The 19,492-nt window shown below is 47.3% G+C and overlaps 2 protein-coding genes across 9 annotated transcripts in view; one reads left to right on the forward strand and one right to left on the reverse strand.

Moving 5' to 3' along the window:
- LOC119233590 (copine-1) overlaps positions 1-11,048 on the forward strand; it is a 37,316-nt gene extending 26,268 nt beyond the window's left edge. For all 6 annotated transcript variants that reach the window (XM_054696830.1, XM_037496100.1, XM_037496091.1 and 3 more), the window contains 15 exons: positions 4,625-4,753; positions 4,852-5,031; positions 5,195-5,269; positions 5,355-5,426; positions 5,564-5,644; positions 5,805-5,894; positions 5,990-6,076; positions 6,210-6,296; positions 6,390-6,449; positions 6,529-6,662; positions 6,746-6,800; positions 6,977-7,028; positions 10,032-10,165; positions 10,307-10,543; positions 10,707-11,048. In XM_054696830.1, the coding sequence (XP_054552805.1) occupies positions 4,625-4,753; positions 4,852-5,031; positions 5,195-5,269; positions 5,355-5,426; positions 5,564-5,644; positions 5,805-5,894; positions 5,990-6,076; positions 6,210-6,296; positions 6,390-6,449; positions 6,529-6,662; positions 6,746-6,800; positions 6,977-7,028; positions 10,032-10,165; positions 10,307-10,543; positions 10,707-10,847 (1,614 nt within the window). In that variant the 3' untranslated portion in view covers positions 10,848-11,048. The remainder of the gene's footprint in view (positions 1-4,624; positions 4,754-4,851; positions 5,032-5,194; positions 5,270-5,354; positions 5,427-5,563; positions 5,645-5,804; positions 5,895-5,989; positions 6,077-6,209; positions 6,297-6,389; positions 6,450-6,528; positions 6,663-6,745; positions 6,801-6,976; positions 7,029-10,031; positions 10,166-10,306; positions 10,544-10,706) is intronic.
- Positions 11,049-11,782: 734 nt separating this feature from the next.
- On the reverse strand, positions 11,783-18,761 carry SPAG4 (sperm associated antigen 4). Of its 3 annotated transcripts, none has more exons than XM_037496119.2 (12): positions 18,275-18,761; positions 17,674-17,778; positions 17,262-17,328; positions 17,024-17,085; positions 16,762-16,805; positions 16,407-16,432; positions 16,177-16,285; positions 15,808-15,883; positions 15,524-15,639; positions 14,690-14,857; positions 14,102-14,191; positions 11,783-13,983 (listed from the first exon to the last, which is right to left on the reverse strand). In XM_037496119.2, exons 1-12 carry the CDS (start codon positions 18,759-18,761, stop codon positions 13,834-13,836), a joined length of 1,500 nt encoding a protein of 499 aa, XP_037352016.2. In that variant the 3' UTR covers positions 11,783-13,833. The 3 variants fall into 3 exon arrangements, with proteins under 3 accessions (XP_037352016.2, XP_037352050.1, XP_037352023.1); XM_037496153.2 differs by having other exon boundaries at positions 18,294-18,702; XM_037496126.2 differs by having other exon boundaries at positions 17,674-17,757; positions 18,275-18,606.
- Positions 18,762-19,492: the final 731 nt, after the last annotated feature.

Below are 19,492 nucleotides of genomic sequence, written 5' to 3' on the forward strand. Positions count from 1 at the left end.
AAAATCATATTGTTTATTCAGCAAATGGTTATGAGTATCAACTCTGTACTAAATACTAGTATTAGGGATACAGAAATAATACCCAGACCTAGCTCCAGGGAGCCCACACATGTGGGCAGACAGATGAAAGTAAAAATTTCAATGTTAATATTTACAAAGTACGTACTGTAGAGTAGGTACCATTATAAGTATTAGAGATATATAGACAAACCAGGCATGGTCCTACTCTAATAAAGCTTATTTTCTGGATGTATATGGCAGTAGATAGTACAGAGGCAGTAACAAGGGGAATGAGATTGTGGGTATGTTGTGGGTCAGATATGAAATCTGGCTCGAATATTCTTGGATGCCTAGATGATTAATTAGGCAAAGGTCAGGTCTGGTAGGGCTTTGTAGACCATGCTAAGAACTTTGAATTTTACCTTGACTGTTTTAGAAAGCCATTCCAGATTTTTAATTGGGTTTAATTAATAAACACAGTGTGTGTGCATGCATGTGTGTGTGCAGAAAGACTGATTACAAAGAGGAGAAAATCTGAGAAACATGGGCAAGGCTTCATAGAAGAGCAATGTCTAAAATCTATTAATAACAGGGAATTTGCTAGGCAGGAACATGAGGTATCAGCATGTATATGTGTTTTGAGAAAATGAAATAGCTTTGGATGGTTAGGTGGATGATGGAATGGCCAGAAGCAAAGTAGGCAGAGAAGGGCTTTGAAGTTTGAATTGTGGAAATAAGGTGATCATGTCACTCAACTACTGAATTCTGTGTCATGCGGCCTTTGCAGTTGTGCGATAAGCGACCCTTCTGGGGAAATTTATTGGGTTGTCAGAAAAGTCATGACAGACCCTTGCTGGTGGCGCAGGGGTTTGATCCCCTGCCAGGGAACTAACCCACATGGTGCAGCAGACCTCTCCTGTCTCTCTCTTCTCCCCTCAGCTTTGTATTTCAGTGGATCTGCCTGTTCTGCTCCCCACTCTGTCAGGTGAATCCTCTCACCTCCTGCACCCTGGCCTGTACCCCAGTTCTTGTATGCATAATTAAAAAAAATAAATCTTTTTTTTAAAAAAGGAAAGTCATGACACATTTTTGCGTGAAGAATAAAAAATACATCATGACTTTTCCGACATTCCAATAGCTCTGAACTTAAGGGTCGTGAGCAGTTGTCCAGGGTTTCTAGTTAGGGTAGACATTCTCAGGAAGCTGGCATCAGGAATGACTAAGTGGGGGAGCACTAAGAAGAAACTAGGGAGGACGCAAAAGACAGTGACGTCTGGTTAGGTAGGCGTTGAATTGAAAGTATGTGCTTAACTTTAGACTGAATAGTCGAGGACTTAAAGTGTGAATTGGCAGGGAGGGAAAATCTAATGAGACCCTTTAGAAAATACAAAATAAACAGTATAAAATATTGAAACTATGTAAAAAGCTCACCTTCCCACTCTTGAGATAGTTAAAAGTTGTATTTATTTTGTGTGTCTTCCATTTTTCTGTGTATTTATTTTGTGTATGCAAATCTATTAAATATACATATATAATTGAAATTTAAGGAGTCATATACCCTTACCACTTTTTTACAATTTTCTTTTTTTTGAAGATTTATTTATTTATGCATACAAGAACTGGGGTACAGGCCAGAGGTGTGTGTGGGGGGGTGAGAGGATTCACCAGAGACAAAGTGGGGAGCAGAACAGACTGAAATATACTGTTGAGGGGAGCAGCAGGCGAGATAGGAAAGGTCTGCTGCGCCATGTGGGTAGCTCCCTGGCTGCTGGGGATTGAACTCCTGCTGCAGAGGCTGTGGATAGCTTCACAGTGCTGTGTTGAACCCCTTGAGCTATCAGGGAGGCCAATTTTATTTTTTATATAAATATAGTATATGTTTGGGCCTCCCTGGTAGCGCAAGTGGTTGGGAAGCAACCTGTGAAGCTGGTCGCAGCCACTGCAGCATGAGTTCGATCCCCAGCCAGGGAGCTACCCACATAGTGCAGCAGACCTCTCCTGCTGCTCCCCTCAGCAGTGTTTCAGTCAGTCTGCCTGTTCAGTTCCCTGCTCTGTCTCTGGTGAATTCTCCACCCTCCACACTTCTGGCCTGTACCCCAGTTCTTGTATGCATAAATAAATAAATCTTTAAAAAATAAATATAGGGCCTCCCTGTTGGCGCAGGCGGTTGAGCATTGCACTGTGAAGCTGTCCGCAGCCTCTGCAGCACGTGTTCAATCCCTGCCGGCTGGCGAGAATCCCACATGGCGAAGCAGACCTCTCCTGTCTCTCCCGCTGCTCCCCTCAGCAGTGTATTTTGTCAGTCTGCCTGTTCTGTTCCCCGCTCTGTCTCTGGTGAATTCTCTCACCCTCCTGCACATCTGGCCTGTACCCCGGTTGTTGTATATTAAAAAAAAAAATCTTTAAAAAAAATACAGTATACGTTTGCCTAAGGTGGTTTTTACCTATACTCAGCATTCTGTTGTTTGAATGTGGCATATTTAGTCAATACTTAATTGGTAGAACTTTAAGCTGTCTCAGGTTTTCCACTGTTCTCAGCATAAGGGCTTTTCTTCATTTGTCTCAGTACTGCCTCAGAAAATGTGTTGAGATAAGAAGCTTAAAGTTCAGATTGTAACTTGGGGGAAGTTGTGGTCCTGCTCTCTTGGTGGGAGTATATTTGCTCTGGATCTATCCTTGGGGAATCTCCAAAGGTATGATTAGGCTGGTCGGAAGTCTGCAAGTCACATTCTAGGGGCTACAATCAAAAGAACTAAGGCTGTTTCTCCAGATTTCAGTTGAGGGTGTCAGTGGTTTCAGTGTTTCCATATATCAGATGGGCTCTCAGAGGGAGATGGAGGACTAAGTCTATCCTGTGGAATTTTCAATTGGCAAAGAAGCTGGATTAATGTGTACAAGTGAAAATTCAGTCTTGGGTTGGTTTGGGTAGGATTTTACAGAGCAGTCTTTCTGATAAGTTGGTTATAAGTGGTGGGTTTTCCATCACTAAATATACTCAAGAAGAGGCCGAAGTGCTATGTAGGTCAATATGTGAAGCAAGTTGAATTCAAAGAGATATTCCAAGTTTTAATAACAGCATTCCAGATGGAGACCACAAGGTGCCAAGATGGGAGCAGTACTAACTGTGGCCTGGGTCAGGGAAAGGATTGACTGAGGGTCAGTTTAGGGAAGGCTGAAACTGGAGGCTTCCTGGGGTGTAGTGTTGGGAGGCCAGGAATAATGGATAAAGCTTAGTAAGAGATCTTGTCTGCCCTTGTGGTACAGATATGGTCTTCAGGTATATAGGTTTGTGGAACAATTATCTGAAGATAATTGTTACGGGGACCCATGCAAGAAGTTTGTGTTTTCAGCAGAGGAAATGGAGAAGCTTGATGCTTCTTGATTGCCAGTTAGGTTAGATTTCATGTGGCAAATTATTTTTGTCTGGGAGATTGGGGTAGAGGAATGAAAATAACAGTAACTATCCCTTCTCTCTTGGAGTTTACATTCTAATGGGGGAGTCATATTGCTCTATATGTATACATACACACACATACACAGGACAGTGATAAATGCTAAAGAGAAAAAGCAGGAAAGGAGTATGTGTTCTGTCAGTGGTAGGATGAAATTTTCAAGTGGCTAGAAAATGACAACCTTGTTCTTCATAATGGAAATGATTTTGAATAAAGTCCTAGAGGGAGTAAGGGAACAAGTCATGTAGCTATTAGGAGGGAAGAACTTACTGGTACTGCAAAGACTTTGAGGTAGAAACAAGCTTATTTGAGGAATGGTAAACAAGCAGACCTGTGTGGCCAGAATGGAGTGAGCAAGAAAAAGGTGTTAGGAGATCAGATTAAAGACCTTGTAGACCCAACTTAAGTTTTAATAGCATCACCCTGATAGCTAAACTGCCTATTGAGGTAAGGGTGGGGACCTTCCCTATTGGGAAGGTGGGGATGGCTTAGGGTAAGGAAGACAAGTTAAAGAATCTAATATGATAAACCAGTGTGAAATGATGATGACTTTAGCTGGGTACTGGCAGTGAGAATAGTGAGGAGTTGAAGATGAGCTTCTGATTAGAAGCTAGTAGAGTCAGTGAAGGAATCATAACTCTATCCCATGATGCAGGGTCTCAGGATTAGTGGTAAATCATTGGAGGAAGAGATTTTTGGAGGAATAATATCTGTGTCATGGTTGTGTTGGGGCAATGTTGGGATCGAAACAAGGATAAGACTGATTTAAGGCAAGTAAAAGAGAAGGGAATTACTGATCTCTGAGAAAATCAGGACTTGAGCAGTTTAATCTGTTAAAACCCTGATTTTAGGGTATAAGTTCTGAGTAGTAGTCTTGGGTTTTGAATGAATTTTATGTTAAGAACTGGTTGAGTCAAAGTTGTTGATGAAGACAGGTATATTTTTTTGCATTTTACCATCATATTCTTGTACCAGTTGGTTGTGACCACTATCTCCTGTACCACTGAGCTCACCCCAAGGGGATTAGAATAGTATAGGACCTTTTCTTCCTCTGGTGTTTTGGGGTGGAGGCAGGGCAGAGCCTCCCTGGGTGAAGCCTGCTGGCCTTCCCAAACTGGGACTTTATCCCAGGAAAAAGTCCTGGATGTTTGACTCAGGTCCTTTTCCCCCAGATGGCCCATTGTGTGACCTCGGTTCAGCTCTCCATTTCCTGCGATCACCTCATTGACAAGGACATTGGCTCCAAGTCTGACCCACTCTGTGTCCTTTCACAGGATGTGGGAGGGGGCAACTGGACTGAGGTGAGAAGGACCTTGGGGATTAAGGTTGTAGAAAGGGGCTAGGATTATTTTGGTGTGGATTGTGTGTGACTGTGATGCTTATTGGCCTCTGCCCACAGCTTGGCAGGACAGAACGAATACGGAACTGCTCAAGTCCTGAGTTCTCTAAGACTCTGCAGCTTGCATACCACTTTGAAACAGTCCAGAAACTTCGATTTGGCATCTATGACATAGACAACAACACACCTGAGCTGGGGGATGATGACTTCCTAGGAGGGGCTGAGTGTTCCCTGGGACAGGTATGTAGGGCCAGGAATTAGAATCCTTCAGCTACAGGTGCAATGAGAATCCTATCAAACAACATAGCCTGCCTGGAACATGAAGGGGTGTGGAGTGGGGCAAGCAGAACCTAACTCTGCCTGATATCTTAGCACCCCTTTTCCACCCCTGCTCTGCCCCCAGATTGTATCCAGCCAGATACTAACTCTACCCTTAATGCTGAAGCCTGGGAAACCTGCTGGGCAGGGGACCATCACGGTAAGGAAGAACTCTGTCAGCGGGTGTAACCTGACATTCATGAGAAATTTGTGAGGTGATCTATTCTCCTGTCTCCCCTCCCTAGGTCTCAGCTCAGGAGTTGAAGGATAGTCGTATAGTAACCATGGAAGTTGAGGCCAGAAACCTAGATAAGAAGGTACACATGGAAGGACACCCTGGGGGCTCAAGAATTAAGGAAACGGATGGTTTGTTGTGGGGGCATGGGTGGGAACAGAGGTCTGGCATAGTGGTTGTCTCTCTCTGAGTCTTACAACAGGTCTCTGGTGTTAACAGGACTTCCTGGGAAAATCAGATCCGTTCTTGGAGTTCTTCCGCCAGGGTGATGGGAAATGGCACCTGGCATACAGATCTGAGGTGTGAGACCCCTGGGATTGGGTAGGTGGGATAGGAGAGAATCTCCTGGGATTTGTGACTACCAATGTTAGGGAGACAGGGAAAAATACTGGGTAGGGACTGGATCACAGCTCCCATATGTCAGGCCAGAGCTCACTAGAGACTTTGCCCTCCACCTCAGGTGATCAAGAACAACCTGAACCCTACATGGAAGCGCTTCTCTGTTCCCCTTCAGCATTTCTGTGGAGGAGACCCCAGCACACCCATCCAGGTGAGGAGCTTGGCTCACAAGTTGAGCTGGGGTACAGAGCCTAGGGAGTGATTTATTCTCATTCTTTGTGTACACACACACACCTTTTCCCTCAGGTGCGATGCTCAGACTATGACAGTGATGGTTCACATGATCTCATTGGTACCTTCCACACTAGCTTGACCCAGCTGCAAGCAGTCCCAGTAAGTGCTAACCTACTCAGGGATGCAAACGTGGGCTGAGAGGGCTGCAGTCCCCAGGAGAGAGGGCAAGTAGCTCCAGTTCTGTTTAGTGCTCTGATAAAGTTTCTTGCCCTAATTTGTCTTTCCTCACCAGGCTGAGTTTGAATGCATTCACCCTGAGAAACAGCAGAAAAAGAAAAGCTACAAGAACTCTGGAACTATCTGTGTCAAGATTTGCAAGGTGAGATAATAGCCCATGTAACCCAGGCTCTGACCCCTGAGCTCCATGTCCCTAAACCCTTTCACCCCAACCATGATCTGGTTTTATCTGCAGATAGAAACAGAGTATTCATTCCTGGACTATGTGATGGGAGGTTGTCAAATCAATTTCACTGTAAGTGCTTTACCCACGGACAAGAGAAGACATCTGGGGTTCAAGGTAGCGTTCAGCTAACCTCTTTTCTTCCTCCCAGGTGGGCATCGACTTCACAGGCTCTAATGGGGACCCCTCCTCACCTGACTCCCTACACTACCTGAGCCCAACAGGGGTCAATGAGTACCTGACAGCACTGTGGAGTGTGGGCAGTGTGGTTCAGGACTATGATTCGTGAGTAACTTCCCTTGCTTATCTACATTCCCTGCAGATGTTTTAGCTTCTAAGCTCACAATACCCTCATTGTCTTCCCACAGTGACAAACTGTTCCCAGCATTTGGATTTGGGGCCCAGGTGCCCCCTGACTGGCAAGTGAGTGTTTTCTTCCCTTCTTCCACACCTATTACCAGTGTCCTGATTTGGGAGGGTGGGGTGAATTGGCTGTACCCAGCTCTGTAGGGGACATACAGGACTGATATGGTACTTGGTATAATTGCCCTTATTCTTAGCACAAATATGGTCATTTTCATTTCCATTCTTGCTCTCAGGTCTCCCATGAATTTGCCTTGAATTTCAACCCCAGTAGCCCCTACTGTGCAGGTAAGTCTCCCATTTTCCAACTGAGGATGCCAATGTATGTAGGCAAGGGAGAATGTGGGGATGGGGAAGGATAACTGACTCCATTGTCCAGAGGAGTTGATTTTAGTATTCTGGAGTCAAATTTCATATCCTTTGCTAATCATGTGACTTGGGGCCATTTGCTTAACTTCTTATCTGCTTAACCTTCATAATAAGGCTAAATATTGGGCCTCCCTGGTATCTCACGGGTTAAAATCTCAGCGCTATCAAGCTATCACCAGCCACTGTGACGAGTTCGATCCCCAGCCAGGGAGCTACCCACATGATGCAGCAGGCCTCTCCTGTCTTGCCCGCTGCTGTCCTTAGCGGTGTATTTCAGTAGATCTCTTTGTTCGGCTCCCCACTCTGTCTCTGGTAAATCCTCTTACCCTCCACACCTCTGGCCTCCACCCCAGTTCCTGAATGCATAAATAAATTAAGTAAATCTTTAAAAAATAAATAAGGCTAAATATTACAGTATACTGAGTTTTTAAGGAGATAGTGTATATAAAGTTTGAAACAGTGAGCCTGGCACATACTAAATGCTCTCTTAAAAAATGGTAGCTATTATATCGCCATTATAATCTTTTCCAAGAAGCTCACATGTACTTATTTGGAAATCTGCAGAAGTCTTGGTGTCTTTTTGCCCTGCAGGGTGCTTTTTGACCTCCCCTCTTTTGTCTAGGAAGAGCCAAAACTTGGGCTGCCTTGCACCCTGCTCAGGCGACTTGCGAAAGTGGAAAATTTTACCTGATAGGTTTGACCTGAGTTTAATTCTTTTTTAATTTTTCTAAAAGATTTATTTTTATTTATGCATACAAGAATCGGGGTACAGACCAGAAGTGTGAGGTGGGGGGGTGAGAGGATTCACCAGAGGCAGAGTGGGGAACAGAACTGGTGGACTGACTGAAATACAGTGCTGCGGGGAGCAGCAGGAGAGTCAGGAGAGGTCTGCTGTGCCATGTGGGTCAACTCCCTGGCAGGGGATAGAACTCATGCTTCAGTGGCTGTGGATAGCTTCACAGTGCTGCGTCTTAACCCTTTGCGCCACAAGGGAGGCCCCTAGGTTTTATATATATATATATATATTTTAAAGATTTATTTATTTATTTATACAAGAACCCTGGGGTATAAGCCAGATGTGCGGGAGGGTGAGAGGATTCACCAGACACAGTGGGGAACAGAACAGGCAGACTGACAAAATACACTGCTGAGGGGAGCAATGGGCGAGACAGGAGAGGTCTGCCTTGCCATGTGGGACCCTGGCTGGCTGGCCGGGATTGAACTGGCACTGCAGAGGCTGCAGACAACTTCACAAGCTCTGCACAGGCTGCGGACAGCTTCACAGCGCTGCGCTCAACCACCTGTGCCACCAGGGGAGGACCCCTGGGTTTTGTATTTTGACATGAGTTTAGACTTAGGAAAAAGTTGCAAGAATAGTTATAGGGATTCAGGACATTTGGAGCTCAGTGCTTAAGGTCTGGATTATATAGGCTGGCTGTTTTTTACCTTCACCCACATTTCTCAGAGATGAACATTTTATCACATTTGCTTTGTCACTCTCTCACTCAAGTTCCTTCTCTCCCTCCAATATAGTTTTTTTCCTGAAATATTTGAGAATTGTAGTAAATACATGCTGCCCCAAGTTAGCCTCCATGACCCTACAGCTTTGTACCTGTCATTATCCTTATGGCCCTTTATCTCTAAATATTTCAATGTGTATTTCCTAAAATCAAAGACATTCTTGTAGATAACCACAGTACAAGTCTCAAAAGCAGAAAATTAACATCAGTACAATACTATTATCTAATCTGCAGAATTTATTCAAATTTTGCCAATTGTCCTTAATGTCATTTACAGCAACAGGAAATCTTGGATCACACATTTCATTCAGTTGTCACGTCTTCCAGAGCTTTTTCATGATACTGACCTTTTTTAAGATTAACGGCCAGATATTTGCATAATGTCTTATCATTTGGTAGTTACCTGTATTTTCTCATAATTAGATTTAGATTATGCATTTTTTGGTGGGAATATCACAAACTTGATGCTTTGTGTTCTGATATGAACATATGTCAGAACCGTATCAGGAAAGATACATGATGTTGATTTATCCTATATCAGTTATGTTAACTTGGATCACTTGATTAAATAGATATATGTTGTAGAGTCTATAATGGTTTTTCTATCATACAAGTAATGTTTTTCTCTTTGCAGTTATTAAGTATCTTTTAGGAAGATACATAAATATCCAATTACTCATCAACTTTTATCCTCTAGTTTTCTTTTTTTTTTTTTTAAGATTTAATTACTTATTTATACAAGAACCAGGGTACAGGCCAGATGCAGGGGAGGGCGAGAGGATTCACCAGAGACAGAGCAGGGAACAGAACAGGCAGACTGACAAAACACACTGCTGAGGGGAGCAGCGGATGCGACAGGAGGGGTCTGCCCCGCCATGTGGGACCCTCCCTTGCCAGCCCGGATGGAACTGGCACTGCAAAGGCTGCGGACAGCTTCACAGTGCAGCTCTCAACTGCCTGCGCCACTAGGGGAGGCCTGCCTCTAGTTTTGATAATCCTTCCCTAAATCATTTCTGAGATGATTTCAAATAAATAATTCCTCTTTCTACAATTGATGATGATCACTCCCTTCTCTCCCATTATTAAATATCTCTGTGGATTATTTTATTAAATGAATTATAATTATTAAGTGGGTTATAATTTTGTGTTTAAAATGGCCTGGATTGATCAGGGAATTCCCCTAACCTGGGTTTTAATTCAAGCCATGATTTAGGGCCAAGTGTCCCTTCTTTCTTTTGGCCATAGTTTTCTCATCTATAGGATGTGGGTGAATACCTGGGGTTGCCGGGGTGATTTCCTGAAATACATGCAGGTTCCCAAATCTCCTCAGCCATTATGGGGTGATTTCAGGACTGATCCTGACTCACAGTATTTTATAGTGTTTTTTGCTCTCCTTTCCTAGGCATCCAGGGCATTGTAGATGCCTACCGCCAAGCCCTGCCTCAAGTTCGCCTCTATGGCCCCACTAATTTTGCACCCATCATCAACCATGTGGCCAGGTTTGCAGCACAGGCTGCACATCAGAAGAGTGCCTCGGTGAGGGTCATGGAAGGTGATGGTGGGGTGGTCTCAGTTAAGGGCTTCTTTGAGGGCTGTGTAACAAGGGATTTCTTGTCAGTATGGAAATGTGAAGTGTTTAGAGGGTCAACCTCAATATATGTATGGGATTGTTCCCAGCAATACTTCGTGCTGTTGCTGTTGACTGATGGTGCTGTGACAGATGTTGAAGCCACACGCGAAGCTGTGGTTCGTGCTTCCCACCTGCCCATGTCAGTGATCATCATTGGTGTGGGTGGTGCTGACTTTGAGGCCATGGAACAGCTGGATGCTGATGGTGGACCCTTGCGTACACGCACCGGGGAAGCAGCAGCGCGTGACATAGTGCAATTTGTGCCTTATCGCCGCTTTCAAAATGTGAGTAAGGGGCAAACCTGGGGGAGACCAGACCTGGAGTTTACCCTTCCACCTCCTCCTGATGTGAGTGAGGCTGGGATTCATTTACATCTGGTCATGAAATGTAGACCTTGGGAAGCTGCAGTGGATCACCACTGACCTGGCCCCTGTTTTCTCCTGCCAGGCCCCTCGAGAGGCATTAGCACAGACTGTGCTTGCAGAAGTACCCATGCAACTGGTCTCCTACTTCAAGGCCCAAGGGTGGGCCCCATTTAAGCCACTTCCACCTCCAGCCAAGGACCCCGCACAGGTGCCCCAGGCCTAGATTCTGATGGGGGATAAGGTGTGATCAGACTTTAGCCCTGTGTTCTCAAGGGTATTCTGTGCCATGGCCCAGTCCTGCACACATTCCACAGTGCTAGCACTTTAAATTTTATACTTTTATACTTGTTCCTGCTATTGCTGCTTTTGATCCCACCTGCTTGCTTCTGGAGCCCCTCATTCAATAAAAAATCAATGAAGACCACAGTTTGGCCAGTATTTTGTTTTTTTGGATGGGAATCTGTTATTAGCCATGTTTACTTCTCCTTGAGCCTCAGTTTGTTGATCTTAGGGGTTGTTGAGTAAAGCATGGATGCCTCTAACATAATAGCCCCAATCAAAGTAATTGGGCATTTCTAGCCAGATATTTAGACACTATTTTTGAAAAATACAGAGTCTGAATGTTAAACAGCACACCCAGCCTGCCCTACCTCAGGGCAGCGCTTAGCTGGGAATACCAACAAGGTGAAAAGTGGTAGGGAAGGGATGAGTTTTAAGATAAAGAAAGGGCTATGGGGGCCTCCCCGGTGGCGCAGTGGTTGAGCGCTGGGTTACGAAGCTGCCCGCGGCCTCTGCGGCGCCGGTTCGATCCCCGGCTGCTCCCCGGCCACCGGAGGAGGGTCCCACATGGTGCGCAGACCTCTCCTGCCGCCCGCTGCTCCCCTCAGCAGTGTACCTCGGTCCTTCTGCCTGCTCTGCTCCCCGCTCTGGCTCTGGTGAATCCTCTCACCCTCCCGCGCTTCTGACTGTACCCAGTGCATGTGTAAACAGAACAAACAAACAAAACAAATAAATAAAGAAATAAACATGCCTCTAAAAAAAAAAAAAAAAAAAAAAAAAAAAGAAAGGGCTATGCTGGACAGATCGAGCAGGAAACATTGGTGGTTCTAGCCCTAAAAATAGGCTACAAGAACAGCTATTTTTCTCTTACTGGAAAATATGTATATGCAGAAAAATATCACCCAAATATTTGGTGCATATGTTTTGCTCCTTTATTCATATTCATAGTCTTTTATTTTACAAAAGTGGGATTATATTATATGTATAGTATTTTAGCATGCTTTAAGATGTTTTTAAAATACGTGCTATATGAAATTATTTCAAATATAAATATTGTGTGTAGTACATAATGAATAAATAGGTAATAGAGCAGATGAGAGCCCATTTTTACTAAGTCTGACAAATTTTAATGGGATATTACACATAAACTTTGCCCTTTGTTTTTGTTATATTCAGGGTGTCTTGCCCATTGGAACTTATTGCTGACCTCACTCTTTTGCAATGCCTATATATTCTGAGTGTACTACAGCTTATTTATCCAATACCTTATTGGGATTTGGGTACCTTCTAGTTTTGTTTTATTGAAAACAGTGTTAGAATGAATATTCTTATACATTTATCTGTGCACTTACAGGGATGTTTCTTCTGAAGAATTTGTTCCTAGAAGTGGAAATGTTAAAGTATGTGCATATTTAAAATTTGAATAGATAATGTAAATTGCCCTCTATTCACAAAAACAGCCTTTTCACCCTTTTTGGGTAAAATCATATTTTTAGTTTTAATTTAATTGTGAAGGCCAGATATCATTTCATATTTATTTGTGAATTATATTTGTTTTGAATAAACTAAGTTGTTGTCAGTACATCCTTCATTCTGTCACAGTTATTAACTCCTTGTCTCTTATACATGTTAATATTTCCTCCCAGGCTACTGTCTTGTCATTTATCATATCTTTTGGTCTATAGAACTCTTTTGATATGTCATAGAGTTATATGCCATAGATTTATAATACCAGTGTATCCCATATATCATTACTTTTCATGACATTAAACATTCCCTTGTATGCTGTTTCTGTTTGGCCACGTATTATTTTTGTGGCACAATCTGCTTAGTTACTATTTCCAGTTTTCTCCTTATAAGCAACACTCAAAAGTATTATCTTTGAAGACATCCCTGTATTCTTTGGATCTGGTCTTAGAAGTGCTGTGATTAAAGACTACAAAAAATTTTTAAGACTTTTGATTCCTCTTGTGAAACTGCCCTTCAGAAGAGCTGTATTAGTTTATATTTCTAACCTTAGGCTTTGAGAGCACTTGACAAAATCTTGTCTTCATTTTACAAAATAATAACCTTAAAATTTAAATGGATATGTACAACCCACACACATTCTACTTTCTACAGATGTAATCTCTATTAATAGTGTGTATACTTCTCCAAATATGAACATATTGGGAAGGAACCTAATAGGTGCATGTTTCTCATGCTGGTTTCCCTTTTCTACCCTGCCCACAGAGAATTATTAATCCTTTGCCCTGTTTCCTACAGCATCCTGTCCTCCCTTCCCTGTCAAACTCCTTTAGGGCAGGGACTGATGAAGATGAGATCACCTACACTGTGCCTTGCAGAGTGTCAGGTACTCAGATCTCAGTAAGACAATCTGAGTAGGGGCTACCCCTGGCCTGTATCATCAACTCTGGCTCAGATGCTTCCGAGGAATCTGCAAGTCCTCTTTAGTTTCTGAGCGTTTATCAAGAGAAAAGGGGTAATTCTCCCTCTACCTGTACCTAGCAGGAGTTAGGTTGTTCCAGAGATTAAGGGTGGAAATTGAGGTGCACAAGCCTGACTCCAAATTTAGTGGCTCTGCAGTTAAATACAGTAGCCTCTAGGGGAAGGTAGGCCTGGGGCCCACTGTAATGCTGCTTTTCACTAGCAAGAACAAGTTTTCTAACCTGACCATCTCCTCCTTTATGGCTGTGAGGGTTAAGTAAGTAATGTGTATGTTCAAAGCACCGTATCTTTTGTACATGGTAAGCACTTCATAAACATGAGCTATGGCAACTATATATTACTGATCTCAACTTTCTCTCAGAGGGTGCACTGGGTGGTAACCCTCTACCCCTGGACCATACTTCTGCACCATGGGCAACCAAAGTCCCCAACAGACCCCCCAGCACTGATCCAGCTTATTTTAGCTCCAATAATCAGCATATTTAATGGGGCCCCCCTGTGGCACCATCCCCTGCCCCCTCTGAGATTCGCATGCCATGGGCTCGGACTCGATACAAGCACGTGAAACGGGGGTGGCCCCAGTTGCTTAGAATCTGGATCTTCACCTTGGGAAAGGCAGCTGGAGGGTCATTCTGGGGATACAAATGGATCACCAATATCTGTTCTCCCAAGGGCTGCCTTTCTCCCCAGTCTTCCCTCACTCCCCACTCCCTTAATACCCTTACCCCCCCACCCCCACCTCAGACAAACCTGTAGGTGGAAAGTCTGAATCTCAGATTTCTCTACGTCGAAGGTGAATTTCCCCAAGAAAACTTCAGTCTCATCATCAGCCTGGAGGCCCTGGTAGGTAAAGAGTTATTGTATCTACAATGAGGTACAGGTAGAGGTGGGGAAAAAGCAACTTTGGGAGGACCTACTGTGTGTTCAATGGCTGGATGCATTTTTCCATTTATTTTTTAGCATTAGGATAGTGTAGTGTAGTATAGAATGCCGGTTCAAACAAGCCAATTTTCAAATTTTAACTGACTATTAGCTATGTGACCTTGGGCAAGTAGTGTCCACCTTCTGAGCATTATTCCTCATCTGTGAAGAGGGGGATAATGGCATTTCACAGGTTGTGTAGATGGAATGAAATAATCTTTGTAAAGTACTCAGCACAGAGTAAGCATTCAGTAATCCCTAGCATTTAGATATGGTTATAACCTGTAATAGCCCTGAGAAGCAAGAAGTAGAATCTCCACTTTATAGAAATAGAGCAAGTGAAGACTCAGCTACTGGCAACAGTTTGTACGTCTGCCTGGTCGTTTCCAGGCAAAATCCCACCTCAGCCCCACTCACATAGACTGCAAAGTCACGTGGGGCACTGTTGGCTCCCCCAGTGTGTGCCACACTGGGCGGTGGATGCTGCAGGGTGACGTCGCTCAGCTGTACACGACCTGGCAGCCGGATCACCACCTGGCCCTGGTCACCCTCAAAAGCCCAGCAATTCCCAGGGAAGACATCTGGCTGCAGGTGGGCAGAGACACGATTAAAATCAGAAGACTTGGGGCCTCCCCGGTGGCGCAGTGGTTGAGCGCTGGGCTGCGAAGCTGCCCACAGCCTCTGCCAGTTCGATCCTGGGCCGCGGGGCGAGGGTCCCACATGGCGCGCAGACCTCTCCTGCCGCCCGCTGCTCCCCTCAGCAGTGTATTTTGTCCGTCTGCCTGTTCTGCTTCCTGCTCTGGCTCTGCTGAATTCTCTCACCCTCCCAGGCTTCTGACTGTACCCAGTGCTTGTGTGTATGTATGTATGTATAAATAAATAAATAAATAAATAAATCTTTTAAAAAATAAAATCTGAAGACTTGACTGGGGGGCCCTTACCCAGCTTGGGTTTTGGCTCAGGTAGCCCCACGCCTTCCAAAGTCCCCATCCAGTCCTCCACACCCAGACCAGGCCCTACCCTGTCAGACCCTACCCAGGGCCTGTCTCCAACACTGCTAGGTCTCTCCTTAAGTTAAATGCCCTCCTGGGCCTCACCCACAGCCTCATTGGGGCCAAGTACCCCCTCACCCAATAGAGCTCCACCTCACCCCAAGCCCTCAGCTCAGCCAGGCCCCCCTTCCAGGGAACTGTTAAGGCCTTTCCCCAGCACCCCACCCGTCTTGACCCAGGATCTAGGTTCTAGGCCCACCTCCAGGATAACCGTGGGCGGCCGTGCATAGTTCCAGAAGTTGAAACGATTCCAAAAATAGGCAGTGTTCGTGTCCTCATAGTCATGGGAGGTCTTCTCTAGGTCGATAGAGGCTCCTGGAGCAGAGAGAAGCCACAACTCACCTGCTCCAAGCCCTCACTGACCTCCAGGGAAGTGTCTATCTGAGGTCTATCTATTGGACCAGTAGTGTGCACCAGTCTGTGTCAATGTCTCAGTCTCTTTCTGTATCTCTGAGTCTGTCTCTCAGTGTCTCTGGGTCTTACCCACAGAGCTCAGCGCGTAGTCAGGTTTCCTCACAAAGTCTTCATTCAGTCTCTGGAATACAAGCTTGGCCACTTTCTGAAAAAAGGGAGGGCGGGGCCTAGAGGGGCTTGCAGACTGATTTCATGGGTAGGTGGCAGTGTTCTCTAGGAATAAGTTCTCTGGGAAGCATTTTGTGGGCCCCTGGGGAAATCCCAAAGTCAGGGATGTGGGGCAGGGCTTTAAGACTCAGGATCCAGTTAGCCAGGCTCCTCTAAGGGCTTCCAGGTGGGACAGCAGTGCGCAGTGTGTGGAGCCCCCCGGCCAGGTACCGGGGGCGGAACTCCGAACACCCTTGGGGTCCCGGCTCTGGGAGCAGGTCTACGGTTCACCTCGCTGTTGGCTGCGCGAACGCTGGACACCTCCTTGTAGAGTTTATCCAGCTCGACCTGGAGCTGCTGCAGCTGCTGCCCCTGGGAGCGCACACGCTCGTGGTACTCACTGCAGTGGGGATGTTGGTATAGTGTGGTTGACTCCCTGTCCCCCTGGACACTTCCACTAAGGGCCCGCACAGAAACACCTTTGAGGCCCCCAGTTCCCCATCCCAGATGCCCTTTTTCACCTTACAGTCAGGATCTCCTTAGGTTCCTATTGGAGGGAAGTACAAAATGCAGCGCTGCTGAGCTCCCATCTACCCACACCCTTTTCCCCACTTCAGTCAGTCTGGGAGCAGCCAGATTCAAAGGACTTTCTTTTTGAGGACCTCCCAGCACTCTTCCCTGACCTTCCAGGATCCAGTCACTTAGAGACCCTTAACCTCCTCTGGGCAAAATCCCTCAGAAATGCCGGGTCTATATGCAGCCCTTCCTTGGGACTATAGCCTTGGCACTGCCCCACTTCCAGCAACCCAGGGGACCCTCACAATCTCCAGGTTCATAACCTGCCACCCCACCCCCAGGAGAGTTTCCCAGACTCACATTTTCCAAAGGAGGCACCAGATACAGAAGCCCCCACCAGAGTACTGGAGAAAGAATGGGGGAGGTCTTAGGGAAAAGGCAGGGAGAGGATTCCCTGGCATTAAGGACAGTGACGTGAGAAGAGACCTGAGGGGGTTGAGTCAGGAGGCTTCCACAGGGATTGGGGATCTGAAGCACTGAGTGGGAGGCTGGAGAAAATGTTTTGGGTTTGGTTCCAGAGCAGCCAGGGCTGGGGTACCCAAGATATTCACTACCCCCTCACCTGCCAGAAAGATGCTCAGCAGTGACACAGCGGTGATCAGGAAGCGGATGGAACAGACCTCCCTGAGGAACCGCAGGGAGGCTGAGGTCCTAAGACCCTAGTGAACCCCGCAGCCCCTACCCCAGTAACTTAGACCCAGCTTTTATGAAAACGACTCAATCAGGTCTGAATTGGCTCAGTCTCAGCCCTGCTTCCCACCCCCTCCAAAGAGCAGCCCAACCCCGTCCCTCCCTCTGACCTGTACACATTGACCAGCACGTCTCCTACCAGGGATAACACCACGCTGGGCACCTGGAAAAGCACGCCTGAGGAGAGGAGAGGGGCTCAGAAAGGGCACTACGCTCTAGAGAAGGGAGAGACGAAGGGGCTCAGAGAGCCTGGTGTTCGAGGTTCAGAAGGGGCTCTGGAAGGGGCTCAGGGAAGTGCCTAGGGCTCAGGGAGGGAGTGGGGTGGGTTGGGAGAATTAGAGGGGGGCAAGGAAAATGATTTCAGGTTCTGAGACTGGATCTGACTCGGGAAAGGGGCTGGAAACTCATACATGGGCGGGGGCGGGCTGCTCAGAAGGGAGAACAGGGTCTGGGAGATGAGAACTGGAGTTCGGAGAAGGGAGTCGGAGGGTGAGAGAGGATCCGGGCTGGTCTGGCCCATACTCAGGAAGCTCTTGGACACTCGCGGGGGAGGCACCTCCTGTCTCAGATCCAGGGTTGAGAGAAGGTCCAGCTGTTCCTCAGAGACTACGGGAGAGCCAGCCGGTTCTGCGGGAGCCCAGGGGCTCCATTGGGGTCGTGCGCATCACAGGTCTACTCTTTCCCCGGTACCCGGCCGCAGGCTCCCCAGCCAGGGGCTGGGCTGCCTCTCACAGACTTTGAAGCCGGGCATCCCAAGTCTCACCCCGGGTCTCCCTCTGCAACCCGAGCCCCCGCCCCTCATGGGAGCCCAGTCAGGGTGCTAACCCCACCCCCAAGCTGAGGCCCCGCCCCCAATCTGAGAACGGCCCTATTTTCCTGGGCGCGGCTCGAAGTAACGCCGAGGCCGCGTCTCTTCAGTGGTGACCAATCACAAAATTTTCCCGCCCCCAGGACTATCAATCACATGAAGGCCCCGCCCCTTAAGGCCTGTTATTTAGGGCTTCTTCACCACACAGCCCCGCCCCCCAGGTGACTGGACCATTTTATCCCTGTTCCGCGCCAAGCCCCGCCCCTTAAGCCCCGCCCCCTCCCTAGGCTCACCCGGGTTCGACCCCGCCCGCACCCGAGGCCCCGCCCCTCACGGTTGCGGCGCCACAGGCGGTCGGCCCATTGTGGCTCCGAGGCGCCGGCTTCTGCCGAGAGCTTCCAGCCCATGTGGTTCCTCCGGGCACTCCAGCGCTCAAGGCGGGCTCACCGCAGCTCGAGCCCCGGGCTCTTCTGCCCTCGGGCTCCGCGGGCCCCGGCCCAGCTGACCAGTGCCCGCTGCTGTTCCCCGAGGTGACGCTCACTGAGCTGTTGCTGTTGTCGCTGTAGAAGTTGGGCGTGAGCTTTTGTGGGGACGCGGCCGAGCCCGGGCGGGAGCTCCGCCGCATCCTGACCCCGGGCCGCCCCTCACGGAAGCCCAAGTCGCCGCCGCAGCCGCCCAGGCCCTCGGCGCTTCCTCGACCGGTGCGCGCCGCCAGGACCCCACGGAGCCTGTGCGCAGCCGGCGGGCCCCGCGGGTGGACCCAACCCTCTCGCCTCTGTCTAGACCCGGCTGCTGACGTCATAGAGGAGACCACGGTCCCCGCAGAACGCCCTGATCCGGCGTCACAGAGCAAGCCATGACGTCACGGGAGCCGTAGCCCGCTCTTGTTCTTTCCGAGAAGAGTAACTAAAATGGTACTTTGAATTAATTTTTTTAAGGATTTATTTATGCATACAAGAGCTGGGGTACAGGCCAGAGGTGTGCAGGGTGAGTGAGAGGATTCACCAGAGCAGGGAGCAGAACTGTCCGGCTGACTGAAGTCCACTGCCCAGGGGAGCAGCCAGCGAGACAGGAGAGGTCTGCTGCGCCATGTGGGTAGCTGACTGTCCGGCCAGGGATCGAACTCGCGCCGCAGAGGCTGCGGACAGCTTCACAGTGCTGTGCTCACCCCCTTAGGCCACCAGGGTGGCCCAGGAACTAATTTTTATACCCATTCCTGCTTTTTCTCCTCACCACTTACCACAACTTATGTCATTATTCCCTCCCACAGGAACTAGGCTGTAAACTATGAGGCCAGGGATTTTTGTTCTGTTCATTACTGTATCCTCCAATACACAGATAGGCTTAGCATGTAGTAGAGATGCTCAAATATTTGTGAATGAATGAATGTTAAGGAGCATGGCATCATCCAGGGTATTTCTAAAACATGTAGTCTCTTTGGCTCTGCAAAACCTCAGGCTCTTCCTCTCATTAGTCTAGAGAACACTGACCTCCAGGGAGGTTCCTCTCCCAGACCCATTTTCACCAGAGGTG

The sequence above is a fragment of the Talpa occidentalis genome, unplaced genomic scaffold (assembly GCF_014898055.3).
Source record: "Talpa occidentalis isolate TD23 unplaced genomic scaffold, MPIMG_talOcc4v2.1 talOcc4.10, whole genome shotgun sequence".
Classification (NCBI taxonomy): domain Eukaryota; kingdom Metazoa; phylum Chordata; class Mammalia; order Eulipotyphla; family Talpidae; genus Talpa; species Talpa occidentalis.